The following is a 17,596-nucleotide window of genomic DNA, read 5'->3' as shown; positions in this document are numbered from 1 at the left end:
AGACTGAAGTCGTTGCCCGCAGGGTACCAAATACCAAAGGCTTTACTCCCTTTTAGATATCTGAAGATCTGCTTGACTGCGGTCAAGTGGGATATTTTGGTATATGATTAATATCTGGCACATAAACCCGTAGCAAACACAATGTCTCGTCGACTAGCAGTGAGGTACATCAATGAGCCAACAACAACATGTAGAAGTATTGTATGGCGTTCCTTCAGACAGGATTGCGGTGAGTTGGCATATGAGTGTTAATATGATGATTCTGTGGGATATGTGTACTAAGGAGTTTTAAACTGTGGAGTTTGAGCCATCCAAGCAAGTGGTCCACCCATATCTACATAATCCTTTAACACCGTCGATTCTTGGGCTTGAAGTTCACCGTATAGCTTGAACAGTGAGAGAGTATGGATCTTTCTATCTCCTTGGACTATCATCTCAACAATAGTCCAATGTCTACCCAGACCATTTAGGAACTTTAGGTTTGTTTCATGGTTGCTTCGTATAATGCCAGCATTTGAAAGTTTGGTGATGATAAGGTTGAATCTCTTGAAAGAGTCATCAAGGCTTTCACCAGGTAAGGCTTTAAAGTTGGTAAACTCCTTGAGAGTTGTTGTAAGTTTCTTGTCTTGAGCTTGTTCTGACCCCTGGTAAAGATTCTTGAGCACATCCCAAATCTCCTTGGCATACTTGCAATTGATGATAATGTCGAAATTATCTGGAGCAATACCACATGAGATTTCATAAAAGGCTGTGGCGTCTTTCTCCATTTTGTCAAGATCATTATTTGTTGGTCGGTTCAAGGCTGACTGAGCTCCACCTAGTCTTTCCTGAGCACCATCTGCTTGAACGGGAGCGAGAACAAGGACATGGGGTCCTTCCTCCACAAACCTCCATACATCTCTACCGAGTCTCTTAAGATACATTTCCATTCTCTGAGACTAATGGTGGTATTCACTTGCAACAAGTATTGGTGCGTTGTTCGAGCCTCCAACACTGTTGGAAATGTTCAATGAAGAAGCTTGTGCCATATTTCCTTGTTTTTTTATTTTTTAAGAATAAGCTTTAGTGGTATAGAAGGCTTTCTAAAATCATATTTTCGTTTAAAAATCAACCACTTTGGCTCTGATACCAATTGTTGAGAGAAAAACTTGAACAAACGTTAGTCACAAGATTATATGATGCGGAATAATAAGTTAATCTCGAAGGATCTTGTTAGCTCAAAAATAATAAGTTAGAAGAGTTAGATTGCAGAAATATAAAGGAAAAAATAGCAACAAGTTATATCAAGTAGACACCAAGTTGATTCATAACGAGGTTTGCATGCAAACACAAGTTAGGCCCTGTTTGTTTAGCTCTTAATTGAAAATTTAAGAGGTAACCTCTTAAAAATTCAGATGTGGCTTGTTTGGTACCCTCTTATTAAACCCCTCTGAATTTGATAAATGCCTCTTAAAAATTAAGAGTTTAATCCACATCTGAAAAAATAAAAAGATGGTCGCTGCCCTCGTAGGTCTCGCTCTTTTCTTTTCGTTTCAAAATCACGTCTCCACTTTTCTTTATCATCGCCGCACACAGCAAACCTCCGCCCCGATCTGCGGAAGTTTTCTTCCCTCCTGGCCATCGCAGTCGTCGGCGTCCTCTCTGCCTCCAGCTCTGTTTCCGGCGTCCTCTCCGACAGCTGCGCCACAGCGACATCGTCTGCACCTACGATGACTTCTGCAGGTAAATTCTTTGGCTTCTCTCTTTCTCTTTCTATGTAATCTCTTTCACTATGTAATCAGATGTGTTGCTTCATTTTTTCTTTTTCTTTTAACTGAAATCAGATGTGTATAGTTATCAATTGCCTTGAAATTCTAAAATCAAATGATCTCTCCTTCTCTTGCTATTTTTTCTGAAATCAAGTTGTGCTACCCGGTATCAGCTCCAGGAACTGAATCCAATGAAAAGTGTGATGCTTGGAAAGCCATTCTTATTTAGAGTAGATATAAAATTTTAGGGTATTAGTTGTATGGTAGCTGCTGAGAATATCAGGTCACTAGTTGTATTTTGATTGAGAAAGCAGTAGCTTTAGAGTATATTGGTCTAGCTTTCTGAAATATATGTTTATCTATAGCTAAATTCTGTTGCTGAACTTTGATGATTTTGTGTTTATTTGGTGAAATCTACTTATGAGGTTGCTAAATAATGGTCTTTATAAACATATTGATGTTGAGACTTTGTAGGGAAGACCAATCCCAATGAAGGTGAAAAACTCGGATACAATTGGTTATGTGAAAGCAAAGATTCAGGAGAAAGAGGGTATTCCATGGCATCAACAACTTTTGATCATTGGAGGATCATAACATGCAACATGGATGTAGATTGGAACTGGTTGTGAGGTTGGGAAGATATGTTGATCGTGACGATGTTGTTGGCAGTATTTCTTGTTGGTGCTCTTGCATAGTAGTACTGATGGAACTATCATGTAGCCTTGTTAGGATTGAAGCTGTTTGGGATAATCAACATGATTGTTTTAGTTATTTTATACATAAAAACATTGAATTCAGCAAAAAAAGAACATATAAGGGTAAAATGGTCATTTTTATCATTGAGCACAACAATTCAGATGATCCAACCAAACAACATTTTAAAATTCAGATCTTAAAAATTCAGACCTCTTAAAAATTCAGATCCTGCCAAACAGCCCCTTAGTAAGTGTGATCAACTAAAGTGAAGAGGGACTCGGTTTATCAGTTAAGTTAATAGATAGAGAGATGAACAATCTTGTATTTCAAATAAGAGTTCTGGAAGTGGTAAGAGTACATGAAGAGGGATGCTCTATTTATAGAGTCCCTAAAGTTACAAAGAAATAGTAAAATAATCTAAAGTAACTGACTACGGTGACCATGAATGGTTCACCGGATATTACAATATAAACAAGCAGCGTCAGTTAAAGTAAACTAAACTATCTTCATGCAAATCTTCACTCTGCGGTTGGTCTTCAAGTCTGCGGTACTTCAACTTTCACAAACAGGTCTCCGGTAGTAGCTTCTCTGCGATATCACCAAGTGTAGAAGTATGCGGTTCCTTATAGCTGAAGAGGGTCACTTTTTGTTTCAACAAAGAATCGGATGGAAAAGTGTCCAACATGTGTTGTGGCAGTCTACGAGTGGGTCCGAAAAAGGATTTTTTCGGAAGTCTATATTTCCTAATAGCTCTAAAGGAGAGAAACTCCGCTTTCGGTTCTGTGTTGATCGGAATTGGATCTTGTCTCTCTTGAAATCTCTTGTGGCTTTCTCTTAATGGCAAACTTCCAAAAGTCTTGCCATAGGACCTCGGTTAGATCGACGGCATTGTTCCTTCATGTGTAGATGATGTAAACAACATAGAGACAATATTTTCTCATTGTATCAGTACCGCCATGTTTTCCTGAAAGACCTCGTTGAATGAGGTGCATCAATACAGTCCAAAGGCCAGGAACGGCTGATTTCTTGAACTTCTTGGCTTTAAAATCGTCTATATACCCAATTTCGTTAAGGAATGTCTGGAACTCTTCATTCGTTGGTTCTTGCACTGTAAAATCCTTGGCGTTTTCTGGGATTCCAATATCCTTGAGGAAAGTTTGCTTTGACACCGGAGCAATTCGATCACCTATGATTTTTGTTGTCAGAACTCCATCTCGCATGTTGATCCACTCGAAGGCAGTGTGAAGGATTCGTAGAGGTATTTCGGGATTTGGGGTTTTAGTGAGAGGAATGGCGATGGGATGGCGTGATATGAACTCAATCATCACTCGAATGGATTCGTCATAATCCATAGGATCGAGTGAGAAGAGTTGGGTGGTTTCGCGGAAGACTGGTTCTGTTGATGAAGATGAAGCAGAACCTTTCAAGGATTTCTTCTTTGAGACTGTGTTTGGAATTTTTGGGTCATTTTGAGAAGATGCCATTATTGTAGGTATGATAGCTCGAAGAATAGGTTGCAGAGAGAATGTTGGAGAAAAAGGAGAATAGAGCGTAAAAAGGAACAGTTAGGGTTTGAAATCTTTATATAGTTTGGATATCTGGGTCGGGTTATGAAAAACTTTAATGATTACACCTGATTGGAAAACGGATCGCATTAAATGTGTTTCCAAAATTGCCATGTGTTTGACCTACAAGGACGAAAGATGCGATGGCAATACGTGCAAAAATGAAAACCATCATTTTAGTTTGAGTTTATGTACACTTTATCGAGACGTGTGCAAAAACCGCGATTATTTAGGAATTAAAGATAATCATTTAAAAAAGTAACTGTTAAGTCATTTAAGAAACCATTTCGGAAATTTTTTTTTAATGAAAAACCTTTGAACTTCTCTTCAAACGGATGGTCTCGGAACAAAGAAATTTCGAGATTGAGTGTCATAAGATGCTTCGAGGAGAAAATGAACACAACACTTGTACATGATATAGAGTTCGAGAGGGCACAGTTACAGACTGAATATCAGAGGTAAAATGCATGAAGATCTTAGAGGACATTTTTTACACAGATTTGAGATTCCGAGACATGAAGAGTCAGAGCTCAGACAGAGGTAAGAGGTGAATGCACATTACCATTTTGGACTTGAATTCGGAGGTGAACTTCATAACACACTTTTGAGATAGATTATGAGGCGAGATCAAAGCAAAATACCAATTAACTATATTGGTCATGAACTTCAATAGATGACGAAAGATGTACAACTTAAAACAAGAAGAAGAGGTTAGACAAAAAAAACACGTAAAATGATCCTATTTATTCCGAGAGGAAATGATTTTGAGATGAAAAAGATTTTGACTTTGGAATTAATTCACTTTCTGGTGTTTCCATCAGAGAGTACAAGCCTCTTGGAAGAATTGAGGATCAGACAACATTATACCCATTTTGTTCAGAAACCCATTGAATTTGGTTTTGTCTAATGCCTTAGTAAATACATCAGCAATTTCATCGTCAGATGCAACAAAAATAAGTTCAATGTTTCCTTTTAAAACATGATATTTAATAAAATGGTACCGAATATCGGCATGCTTCGTCATGAAGTGCTGAATTGGATTGTGAGAGATTGCAGTGGCACTTTGATAATCATAATAGATTCGAATTTGTTGAAATCAATAACCATAGTCCAATAACTGAGATTTCATCCAAAGAACTTGAGAAGTGCAACTAGCAACATCAATGTATTCCGCTTCGACTGTTGGAAGAGCAATGCAATTCTGTTTATTAGATGACCAACTAACCAATATTCCACCCAAAAATTGACAACCTCCAGAGGTGATTTTTCTGTCCAATTGAAGAGCGCCATAGTTGGAATCGGAGTATGCTTGAAGGAGCAAACTCTCATTTGATGGATACCAGATTCCGAGACTCTTTGCACCTTTGAGCTTTTGGAATATTTGCTTAACCGCCAAAAGATGAGACATCTTTGGATTGACTTGAAATCTGGCACACGGGCATGTAGAGAACATGATGTCCAGATGACTTGCTATTAAGTAGAGTAGCAATCCAATCATTCCCCTATACTTCTTTTCATCGACAGCAACACCAGATGGGTCCGAGAAGATCTTGTATCTAAAACCCATAGGAACCTTTGTAGAGGCACATGTGTCCATTGAATATATCTTGAGAAGCTCAGAAATTTATTTTTCTTGGTGAATAAAGATTCCTCTGTTGGTTTCCTTTACTTGGAGTTCGAGGAAGAAACTTAATTCATGATGCATGCTCATTTGGAATCGACTAACCATTAACTTGGCAAAATCAGCAATTATTAATGAATCTGTTGATCCAAAAATGATATCTTCAATGTAGATTTGGACTAACATGAGGTGTTTTCCATTTAATCTTTGGAATAGCGTAGGATCGAGAATTCCTCTTTGAAAACTAGAACGCATGATAAATTAGGTGAGAGTCTCGTACCAGGCGCGAAGAGCTTGCTTGAGGCCATAAACAACTTTTCGGAGTTTGTAGCAGTAGTTTGTATAAGAAAGATTTACAAAACCGGGGGGCTGTTGGAGATACACTTCAATATCTACTTCGCCATTAAGAAAAGCACTTTTAACATCCATTTGGTAAAACTTAAAGCCTTTGTGAGCTACATAAGCAAGAAATATTTTGATGGCTTCAAGATGAGCAACAGGAGAAAAGGTCTCGTCATAATCAAGTCCTTCAATCTGAGTGAATCCTTTAGCCACCAATCTTGCTTTCTTTCAGATAATAACTCCAGCGTTGTCTAGCTTGTTTAGGAAAACCCATCTCGTACCAACAATAGGGTGATCCTGAGGAGGAGGGATGAGAGTCCACACTTCATTTCTATCAAATTCTGCTAACTCTTCTTGTATGGTTGTAATCCAGTCAGCATGTTCTAATGCTTCCTTGATGGATTTTGGTTCAACCGTTCAGATAAATGCCGAGAAATGACATTCGTTTTGGATGTTAGTAGCAAAACGAGTTTGAACACCAGTGTTCAGATTTCCGATCACCTGGTTTGGAGGATGATCCTTTGTCCAGATATGTAATCTCGGAAGATCTTGTGCAGCGGACGATCCGACATCAACAATGGGGTTATGTTGCTCCCCCTGAGCAGTTTGATTTTGAGGATTACGCTCTCCCTAAACTTTTGAACCGGATATATCTATGTCGTCTTCGTTCGGAAAGTCAAAGAAATTGGCATCTCCTTCGTTATTGTTCGGATAGGATCGAATACGGTGAATTGATCTGCTGCATCTTGGAATCCTTCAACATTTGATTCAAGAGATGGAAGACCATTCTCCCCCTCAACATGTGAAGGTTGAATCAGAAAGGAATCAAATGGAGGAAAAGTGGGATTTAGATTTTGGGAAATTAGAGTGGCAGTTGATGAGGACGATCCTGATCGAGATTCCGAATCAAGAGTTGTTTCTGATGGTACAAACAGGGTTTTAAAGTCGACTTCATGGATAATTTGAGAATTCGGACATCCTGGAGATGGATCATCGGGCTCCATGATGTGGGTTGTGACATTAGTTGGGCCAGAATTCCGAACATAGTTGTCATCGAAGGTCACATCAAATCTTTCTTCAAGAACACGAGTCTGACAATTCAAATCTCGTATGCTTTGGATTTGGTTGAGTATCCCAAGAATATCGCTTCATCAGATTTGGGTTGAAACTTCATGAGTTGTGTGACAACCATCAAATTTCGGTCAAGTCAAAGTCAAACAAAGTCAACTAGTCAAACCGGTCAACTCCATTAACCCTTGTATGATAGGGTTTACGTTATGTAATCACTGTACAATTCACTATTTTAATGAGAAAACATCATTTGGAAAGTTCATGTGTTTGATTTTCCTTAGCCTTAACAGTGCTAAACAATGAACCAAAGCGATAAAACACTATTGCACAATCATCGGGATTGTGTAGGACACTAAATCATGGCTTAACGGGGTCTATGGACCTTGCGTTGCGAAGCCGGACACTCAAAAAGATCACAAACGAAACCTCTCTCAATCTCATTCAAACCCTACTCAAGATTACTTGACGCTAATAGGATCAAAACCCATACACTACGATATAAATTGACGTTAATAGCAACATAGTATAGTACAACGTTATAACTATAATCAAATACAATTATGATACCATATTAAAATCAAATCAAAGTATAATGCTCTAATTAAATTAAAAGAATCAAACTTGAATGCTATAATTAAACTTCAAATCAAAGTAGATTGTTATAATCAAATCATAACCTATCTTTTATAAAACTCCATTTTTATAAACTTTACATTAAATTTTATAAAACACTATTTTTATAAACTTTACTTTAAATTTTATAAAACTCTTATATTAATTATGTAAAAGATGCTTGTGTTAGTGGGAAATTATGAAGACCACCAAAAGCAAAAAGATTATTCCCATGGTCTCCCACTCACACCTCCCATCCACTTTCCTTTCATTTTTCTCCCAACACATTATTCTCTTCACCACTTAAACCTTCTCTATTCTTTCTCTCACTCTCAATCTCGAAATTTCCTCCAAGAATACTCATATTCCATCCAAGAACAATCTATTATACTCAAATCTTCATCCCTCTTGAAGCATTCATCAAGGTATGTTGTTAAAAGTTTCAAATTCATACAAGAAACAAATTAAATCCACCAAAATATCTAAAACTCATTTTTTTCATAAACCTGATTTTTCTCAGAATACCATCAATAAAATAAGAAGTTCTGGAAATTTTCAGAAAATAACTTTTTTTTATTGAATTATCATAATTATTTCAATAAAGTAGGGCAATAATTCACATAAAATACTTGTTGCATTCAATAAATTCTGAGAAAATTCTGGGATGACATGTATACTGATTAAACATGATATATGAAGTTTCATGCATTTATATTACTGTTTACTATTATTTATGATTTTATTGATTAATTAATAATGAAATATATAAAAAATACTTCCCCTAGTCACAAATATCTGAAACTTATACACTGAGCTCTACATCATGTTATAAAACTATGGTTAATTTTACAGATTTTTTGAGAATCATTTACTATTTTTCCCGAATTTTGTGTTGTTTAATCATTAAAATATTAAATAAATACTAAAACAGTTCAGAAAAATATACAAATTTTACAGTAATTCATATTGTATGAAATAATGATTTTCTAATAATTTCATAATTTTTCAATACTGTTTACTATTTAAAACTATTTTCCTAAGTATTTAAGCATGTAAAAAATGCATTTTAATGATTATTTCATATAAATAATTGTTAAAATCTGTAAATAATTATAATTGGGCAAGGTATTATTTTAATAAGAAATTATTAAAATCTGGCCTAAATTGAAAATATAAATTAATTATGCAAAGTAAGTAATTCAATTTAAAATTCATTTAACAAATAAATACCTTAATATTATAATCAAAATGAATTATTGTTAATTCATCTAATATAAGAATACGTGTCTAATTATTTGTATTAATACTTCATTCTTGTTTAGCAGTTCCTAAACCAAAACTATTAATTATATTAGGTTCTACGCCATTTTGACCCGAATCGTCTATCGTACGACACACGCATTTCATTTTGGGACTAAAGTGAGTAATCTACCCCATACTTTATAATTTTCAATACTTTTGGGGTGTATCATGTGGTTCTAATATATTCCAACTTCATTTTATTGTTTTATCACAATTGAGACATTGTTGGGACATTTATACGTGAATCATTAATTGTATAACTATTGTTTGTTTACGCTACATGTACTTGTAGTGCATTACCATTTTTAGTCTAATCTCCATGACTATGCCCGTATTCTTGAGGTACGTTATGGACAATAATAGCGCTATTGGGTTGACCACCCCGCCTTGGGACGCTAAGGTGATTGATCGCACGTGGTTGAGTGTGTATGATGATTAGATGCTCCATCCTATATATATTTATATATATATATATATATATATACATATGTATATATAGGGTGAGGACTTATTGTTGTTGTTATCATTTGTTAATCAATTTTTGATTTATAAACCGTTATCTCAAATACAATTGTTTGCCGACTTCAAAAGAAAACAAATTTCCAATTATAAAGGTTTCAACTTCACAATTTTCTCTACTAAAATTAGATTACTCACCAACTCTCGTAGTTGACCTGTTTTTACCCATGATGCAGATTTGAAGAATGAAGTTGATGAAAAATAGGTTGTGCCTTAGAAATCCACAAGACTATTTAAATTTGATGTAATAAATGTTGTTCATATTTGGATTTGTATTTGTATGTTGTGGATCTTGTTTGCATACTTAGTACTTAATTGAATCTAATCATATTATAACATAGTTGTAATGAGACTTTGAACAATATATCACGCCTCGATCGATTCCGACAAGGATCGGGGTGTGACAGATTGGTATCAGAGCCCTTGACTATAGGGAATTAGGTTAATTGCCTTGACCTAGTCTATAGCCTCTAGGGTCCTCTCGTATGCTAGTTTATAAAATGCACACACAACTGTATGCAATTCGCACTTAGAAAATCCTAGGAATACCTTTGTGTGTTAATTGCTCCCTTATGTGCATACATATTACTCCTGACACTTATATGTGTGCATACACTTGTGAATATTCTCCACTTTCTCTGAAAATCACACACATACTCAAGTTGTTTAACAAAATGTATATACATATATGTATTCCTTAGAGCTCATAGGAAATTCAAAGTCATCCACTCTAGTTGGGTAGGATCATAGTAATGGACGCATAGTAACTGGAAGGGGGAGGTGCCGGTAGCCCGAAAGTCCTGACTAGGTAAGCATTCGTATACATCCCAATCAACCGAGGGACCAGTTTGCTTATCTGGGGACCAAAGGCGAGAGTTCCCAAACCTATAGGCCAAAACGCGTCATTCACATTACTTTTGAGCCATCAAAATACCCGACCTTATCAAACGTATCCGAAAGGATACACTCCAAAATGGCCAACTCATTGGACTATTAAGTTCCCTAATGGGCCTAGAAGTGGGAAAGAAATGTGAAAACTTAGTTTTGTGGGGGCCCACACAAGTGCTACATGTTTCACATTTAGTAACCATGGAAAGCCCAAAAGGTGCCCAACACTCCTAACCATGGCCCAACAAGTGTTTTACAATTATTTTACCCAACAATGTCTAAAAAAAAAAAAAAAAAAAAAAAAAACTTTATTTCCCTAATCAATTTACAAATAACTCACAAGTCCATATGTGTGTTTCTCATAGTTGACATGTTCCTTGTTTGGTTGTGGACTTAGGGTAGACTCATTAGGATCAACAGTCTAATAAAATTTTAATTACACATAACTGGGGGCATGTCGAGTGAATCTTAGGAGTGGATCAGACATGGAACAAATCACAAGATTATAATCAAGTTATTCCTACTAAATTCATAAGTCTATTTATATAGACCTCTGGTATAAAGTCGTCAGCGTAGTCGTTTCGGCAATCTAGAATATAGCTAAATACATAATACAAACTATAATACCCAAATTATACAAAATTTTCTGCATAAAAAATCAATAGACAAACACAATGAAACTAAAAAAGGTATCAATCTATCAAGAGAAAAACACATACAATGTAGATTAAAATCCACTAATTATAACAAAATGGCTAAAAGAAAAGGTAAGGACTAAGGATTGTTAAGTCCTCTCTTCTTATAAATAGCTTTGAAGCAAGCTTGCCTAAGCTTCTTTGTTCTTTCTGTCAATTCCATACCTGGCAATTTCTCCATCATCTTCTTGTGCCCTGCTAACGTCTCTACCTCCTCCTTTAATCCCAACTCCTATTTTTTTAGGTAGATGCAATATATTTTTCGTGTGAGTTCATAAAATTTACAATGAGTTAAGTTTATGTAAATATAAATCAGAAATCGTAGTAAAACAATTGATTCGATGTGGCATATGCCTAGGGCCTATGTTTAGGTTATAAAGAAACTAATAATTAAAATTTTAGAAAATACCAAAACTACTTTGGTTACCAAGTGCATGCATACATGCATGAGTAATGTATAGAAGGTTATTGTCGTAGTTTACCTTGGCATTTTGAATGAGGGATTGAAGGCTCTTAAGTTTTCTATGAGGCCATCTGTTTATGTTTAGCTCTCTGCATCTTTTCTTCAACAATGTTGACCCTATCCCTAGTTCCTTTGCTGCCATGATTATCGGCATCTCAAAATACTTCGATATCTCTTCAAACTCCAATGGTCTCAATCTATTTGCCACCTTCCGGTCACCGTGATCAGTGGTGGCAGCACTAGAACTACCTATAGCCTCACCACCGGATTTACAATCTTCACTGAAACTAACCAATGGTAAATTACCATCCTCCCAACAATCCCATAAGCTGATATCTTCAAGGGGGTCTTCAAGGGGATCAAGATCATGAAACTCATTTCTAGAAATGATGTTTTGATCTTTGTTAAGTACTGTGGAAACATTCTGATCGAGCACTTCATGCGATTTTTCCGACAACTCGAAATCCTGATGGTTGAGCAGGTCACCACTGCAAAAATCAAACCATGTTTTGATCAATATAAACAAAATCACTTTTCTATGCGAAAGATGGTGTAATGAGTGACATTTATATATACCTGAACAGATCCTGATGATCAAAGTACTGAAACCGATCGAGGTCATCTATGGGGTTTTGATGATCTGCAGGCGGATTCATTTGTGAGGGAGAAGTTAAAGAGTCGCGGTAAGAATGTGCTGATTTATATAAGGGAAGTGGGAGAAGTAACGAATAACAAATAAAGAGGAAATGAATGGTCTTTGAGCCGTTACCTTCTTCTGTGATGATTTATATAAGGTAAGTGGGAGGAGTAATAAATAAAAAATAAAGAGGAAATGAATGGTCTTTGAGCCGTAACCTTCTTCTTCAATTCACACACATATACGTATATGTTGCTGCAAATTAGGACTTTTGTGCCTCATGCATTTAATGCATCACATGCCTACTGCATATTCTTGACTTTGAAGCTACGTACCAGTTTCGAATTTCCCCAGTAGCACACTTTTCATTAGAAAGTACTCCAAGTCTTCACACATGCAAATTATGACTTGAGTGTCGCTATAGGTAACTAATAAAACTTTATTTTTTTAACCCCTTAAATATCAGTACAAGCATCTAACATCGACATTTAAATTCTAAATTTCTTTTTATTTCTAAAACTAGCATCTATTCAAGTCTATAAACCATGAATCTTGGGAACACGGCAAAACCCAAATAAGTCTTATCATCTATGTAAAAACTCAGGGTTTTTACCAGTGAATCTATCAGTAGCGGAGCTTGAACAATTAACTTGGGGGAGGGGGGCCGAAAATATTATAAACTGAAATTAACAAAAAAAAAATTCAAAATCAAAATCAAAATTTGAACAATAACCAATAACTCATTTAACAATAACCAAATCTATAAGTTCATAACTTATAAATCAAATTGGAAAATCGCCAAATCACAAATGACAGCCAAATTAAAAAGAAACTCAGTAAGACAGTAGTAACGCATAAATAGGCAACGGATTGACTGAAAACAGCAGCAGCAGTGCAATACGCCAACACCAACAATCAACAATCTTACAATCAGAAAAGAAAGAACAGCTGAACAGGATATGGGTCTCGGGATTACATACCTGATTTCTGTGAAGTGTGAATAGGGATTTGGGCATTAGGCGATGGCGATTGGAGAGAGTGAGACCAGGCGACTGACTTGGCGAGACAGCGAGAAACGAACAGCAGGCGAGATAGGCAGCGAATTGGGCAAATAGGGATGAATCGATTTTGATTTCTTGATACCGGGCTTGGTAACACTTGCCTATAACCCAAGTGGGGTAACAAAGTGGATGTTCATTTGAGTTGGCCCAGTAGGCAATGTGGGCCTGAAGAGCCGAGGCATGCTATCTATCCACTGTCGAGAGAGAAGAGTTTTTGCAGCTCTGTGAAGCCAGCCTGACGCATTGCCTCTTTCTCTAAGACCCAAGCCTAAGCTCAAGCCACATGAATCAACTCTCGACTTGGATCGGGCAAGAGTATTGGACCATTCTGATTAGGAATCGGGAGGGGCCAAAGCCCAAGTTTGAAGATAGCAGGCTTATAACAATTTTATTTTGAACTACAATTCCTACTCCTGGCCCCAATAATACTACGCCCCTGGAATCTATGATGGCTATTGTAAACGTTATGGTCATATATCATTAAGATTCTATGGACTTAGAATGTGTGATATACGACTAGTTTACGCCAATCGACTATAAAAGAACTAGTAGGACTTATAATGCAAATTTCGTCAAAATTTGTTGAAACATTCGTAATGATGGAACTCGCTAACTACGTTATAAAATATTCATAGTGGTAATACCAAGGATAAAACAGGGAGTATAAAAGCACACATAGAATACTCTATCATCCCAAAACAATAAACTCCTTTTAAATTGACTCAGTTCAAGTTACAATAAGAAATTTCCAAGGTCGTCATGTGACATCAGGAGGGTTGTTCCTCACCATAATCAATTTCTTGTACTATGCAAAGTTTTCCACATCTTTTTCCAAACTCTTGAAGTCCCAATCAAAATGCAAATTTCGGGACGAAATTCCCTCTAACGAGGGGATGATGTGACAACCATCAAATTTCGGTCAAGTCAAAGTCAAACAAAGTCAACTAGTCAAACCGGTCAACTCCATTAACCCTTGTATGATAGGGTTTACGTTATGTAATCACTGTACAATTCACTATTTTAATGAGAAAACATCATTTGGAAAGTTCATGTGTTTGATTTTCCTTAGCCTTAACAGTGCTAAACAATGAACCAAAGCGATAAAACACTATTGCACAATCATCGGGATTGTGTAGGACACTAAATCATGGCTTAACGAGGTCTATGGACCTTGCGTTGCGAAGCCGGACACTCAAAAAGATCACAAACGAAACCTCTCTCAATCTCATTCAAACCCTACTCAAGATTACTTGACGCTAATAGGATCAAAACCCATACACTACGATATAAATTGACGTTAATAGCAACATAGTATAGTACAACGTTATAACTATAATCAAATACAATTATGATACCATATTAAAATCAAATCAAAGTATAATGCTCTAATTAAATTAAAAGAATCAAACTTGAATGCTATAATTAAACTTCAAATCAAAGTAGATTGTTATAATCAAATCATAACCTATCTTTTATAAAACTCCATTTTTATAAACTTTACATTAAATTTTATAAAACACTATTTTTATAAACTTTACTTTAAATTTTATAAAACTCTTATATTAATTATGTAAAAGATGCTTGTGTTAGTGGGAAATTATGAAGACCACCAAAAGCAAAAAGATTATTCCCATGGTCTCCCACTCACACCTCCCATCCACTTTCCTTTCATTTTTCTCCCAACACATTATTCTCTTCACCACTTAAACCTTCTCTATTCTTTCTCTCACTCTCAATCTCGAAATTTCCTCCAAGAATACTCATATTCCATCCAAGAACAATCTATTATACTCAAATCTTCATCCCTCTTGAAGCATTCATCAAGGTATGTTGTTAAAAGTTTCAAATTCATACAAGAAACAAATTAAATCCACCAAAATATCTAAAACTCATTTTTTTCATAAACCTGATTTTTCTCAGAATACCATCAATAAAATAAGAAGTTCTGGAAATTTTCAGAAAATAACTTTTTTTTATTGAATTATCATAATTATTTCAATAAAGTAGGGCAATAATTCACATAAAATACTTGTTGCATTCAATAAATTCTGAGAAAATTCTGGGATGACATGTATACTGATTAAACATGATATATGAAGTTTCATGCATTTATATTACTATTTACTATTATTTATGATTTTATTGATTAATTAATAATGAAATATATAAAAAATACTTCCCCTAGTCACAAATATCTGAAACTTATACACTGAGCTCTACATCATGTTATAAAACTATGGTTAATTTTACAGATTTTTTGAGAATCATTTACTATTTTTCCTGAATTTTGTGTTGTTTAATCATTAAAATATTAAATAAATACTAAAACAGTTCAGAAAAATATACAAATTTTACAGTAATTCATATTGTATGAAATAATGATTTTCTAATAATTTCATAATTTTTCAATACTGTTTACTATTTAAAACTATTTTCCTAAGTATTTAAGCATGTAAAAAATGCATTTTAATGATTATTTCATATAAATAATTGTTAAAATCTGTAAATAATTATAATTGGGCAAGGTATTATTTTAATAAGAAATTATTAAAATCTGGCCTAAATTGAAAATATAAATTAATTATGCAAAGTAAGTAATTCAATTTAAAATTCATTTAACAAATAAATACCTTAATATTATAATCAAAATGAATTATTGTTAATTCATCTAATATAAGAATACGTGTCTAATTATTTGTATTAATACTCCATTCTTGTTTAGCAGTTCCTAAACCAAAACTATTAATTATATTAGGTTCTACGCCATTTTGACCCGAATCGTCTATCGTACGACACACGCATTTCATTTTGGGACTAAAGTGAGTAATCTACCCCATACTTTATAATTTTCAATACTTTTGGGGTGTATCATGTGGTTCTAATATATTCCAACTTCATTTTATTGTTTTATCACAATTGAGACATTGTTGGGACATTTATACGTGAATCATTAATTGTATAACTATTGTTTGTTTTTCCACACTATGTCCAAAATTTGTTTTTCCATGTTATCCGTCCCTCCTGTTCTGCCTGAGAGACACCTAATCACGAAATGACAAACAAATTGCCAAACAGTAGGAAACCTGCTTTTCTTGAATTCCCCTACTCCTTTGAGTTTAGCTTGATACCCTATTTGGTAAAGTGCAGTAAACACATCAGTTGTGCTTGGAGAATAAAGCTTTGTCGATGGAGGAACCCTCAAATTGATTGCAGAAAGGAATTTTTCTTTGGTCAGAACCACCAAAGAGTCGTAATGAAATTCAGATGAACTTCTTGAAGATTATTGCTAGGTTTGAAAGTAGAGAAAGCACATTTGAAAAGAACCTCTCGTGGTACGACTTCTATGAATGAATTGAAAGCTCCATAAAGAGAATGGGATGGAAGAAACTTGATCATCAGTTTGATTGCTTCATTGTAGGATGCATGATCTTCAAAAATTCCTCTGTAATTGCTGGCTGCAATCGAAGGAGTTAGGTCCTTGATTTTCGATTCTGACCCAGTTGGTTGCGCTGATCCTGAAGCTTTGGATTGTTTCTTTGAAATGCCTGACTTCACCATTGTTGCAGAAAACAATTTGAAGAACTTGCTCGAAAATGGTTTTTGCCAGAGGTTAAAGAAATGAAGATCGTTTGTGAGTTCAGAAAGCGTAAAAGCTCTCTTGGGAAGAAAAGGGGTTTTTTATACCTTCGGATTTCAAAAAAAAAATTGGTATTAATTTAATCAGTTGTTAAAGTTAAAAACCCTTGGGTTTTTACCATTATCAGATATAATTAAAATAAATCAAAAGTAACTAATTTCCAGGAAAAGATGAGCATTTAATAATTGACAGGCCCATGATGACACGCCGGTTAAACGTGGGGTGCAAAATGGTTTATCCGTTGTGAAAAATGGGGAAGTGGAACGGATTAGACCCTAACGGTTGCGTGATGTGATTGGAAAGGATTTGCAAAAAGATTTTTCAGAAGGCAAATCGTTTTTCTTTATTTTTATCCAAAAATAGGCCTGACGAGGAAAGTCATTTGAAAAGAGACTGAGATATCATGTGCGACAAAATTAATGTTTGAAGAATGTTTTTAATTTCATTAAGTAGCACACAATATCATTTAAGGCATTTTTGAAGTGATGATTGTGGGTTCATTTAATGCACCTGCGGTAGCATGTAATGTGTATGCGGTAGCTGAAAGACAAACTAGATCATGAAGGTTAGAAATAAAAGAAATAAGGTGACCCGTAGAGAATATAGATCATAAGTGACTTCAGTATACATGGTATACCGAGGAGCAATTATGAAGTGTATACTATATCAGTTATTCTAGAAACAGACTTCAGTGGATAAATTGCTTCAAGAGTTTTGTTTTGAAAAGAAAAGAAGCAAT

General features: G+C 35.2%; 2 protein-coding genes and 1 long non-coding RNA gene across 3 annotated transcripts; 1 reads left to right on the top strand and 2 right to left on the bottom strand.

Annotated features, from left to right (window-relative positions):
• Nucleotides 1–278: 278 nt before the first annotated feature.
• On the bottom strand, nt 279–929 carry LOC145130932 (uncharacterized). The gene has a single exon (XM_079065684.1). The coding sequence runs from the start codon at nt 927–929 to the stop codon at nt 279–281; it is 651 nt and encodes a 216-aa protein (XP_078921810.1).
• A 4,176-nt stretch (nt 930–5,105) lies between these two features.
• On the bottom strand, nt 5,106–5,606 carry LOC145130931 (secreted RxLR effector protein 161-like). Its single transcript, XM_079065683.1, has one exon. It carries the CDS (start codon nt 5,604–5,606, stop codon nt 5,106–5,108), a length of 501 nt encoding a protein of 166 aa, XP_078921809.1.
• A 2,368-nt stretch (nt 5,607–7,974) lies between these two features.
• LOC145129909 (uncharacterized) lies at nt 7,975–9,782 on the top strand. The gene is made up of 3 exons (XR_013717714.1): nt 7,975–8,080; nt 9,011–9,074; nt 9,653–9,782. It is a non-coding gene; the product is annotated as an uncharacterized LOC145129909 (long non-coding RNA).
• The last annotated feature ends 7,814 nt before the right edge of the window (nt 9,783–17,596 follow it).

The sequence above is a fragment of the Lactuca virosa genome, chromosome 8 (genome assembly GCF_052849685.1).
Source record: "Lactuca virosa cultivar CGN04683 chromosome 8, Lactuca_virosa_CGN04683_v6, whole genome shotgun sequence".
NCBI classification, from domain to species: Eukaryota; Viridiplantae; Streptophyta; class Magnoliopsida; order Asterales; family Asteraceae; genus Lactuca; species Lactuca virosa.
The sequence above is the reverse complement of the archived record's forward strand: the minus strand, read 5'-3'. Positions and strand labels throughout refer to the sequence as shown.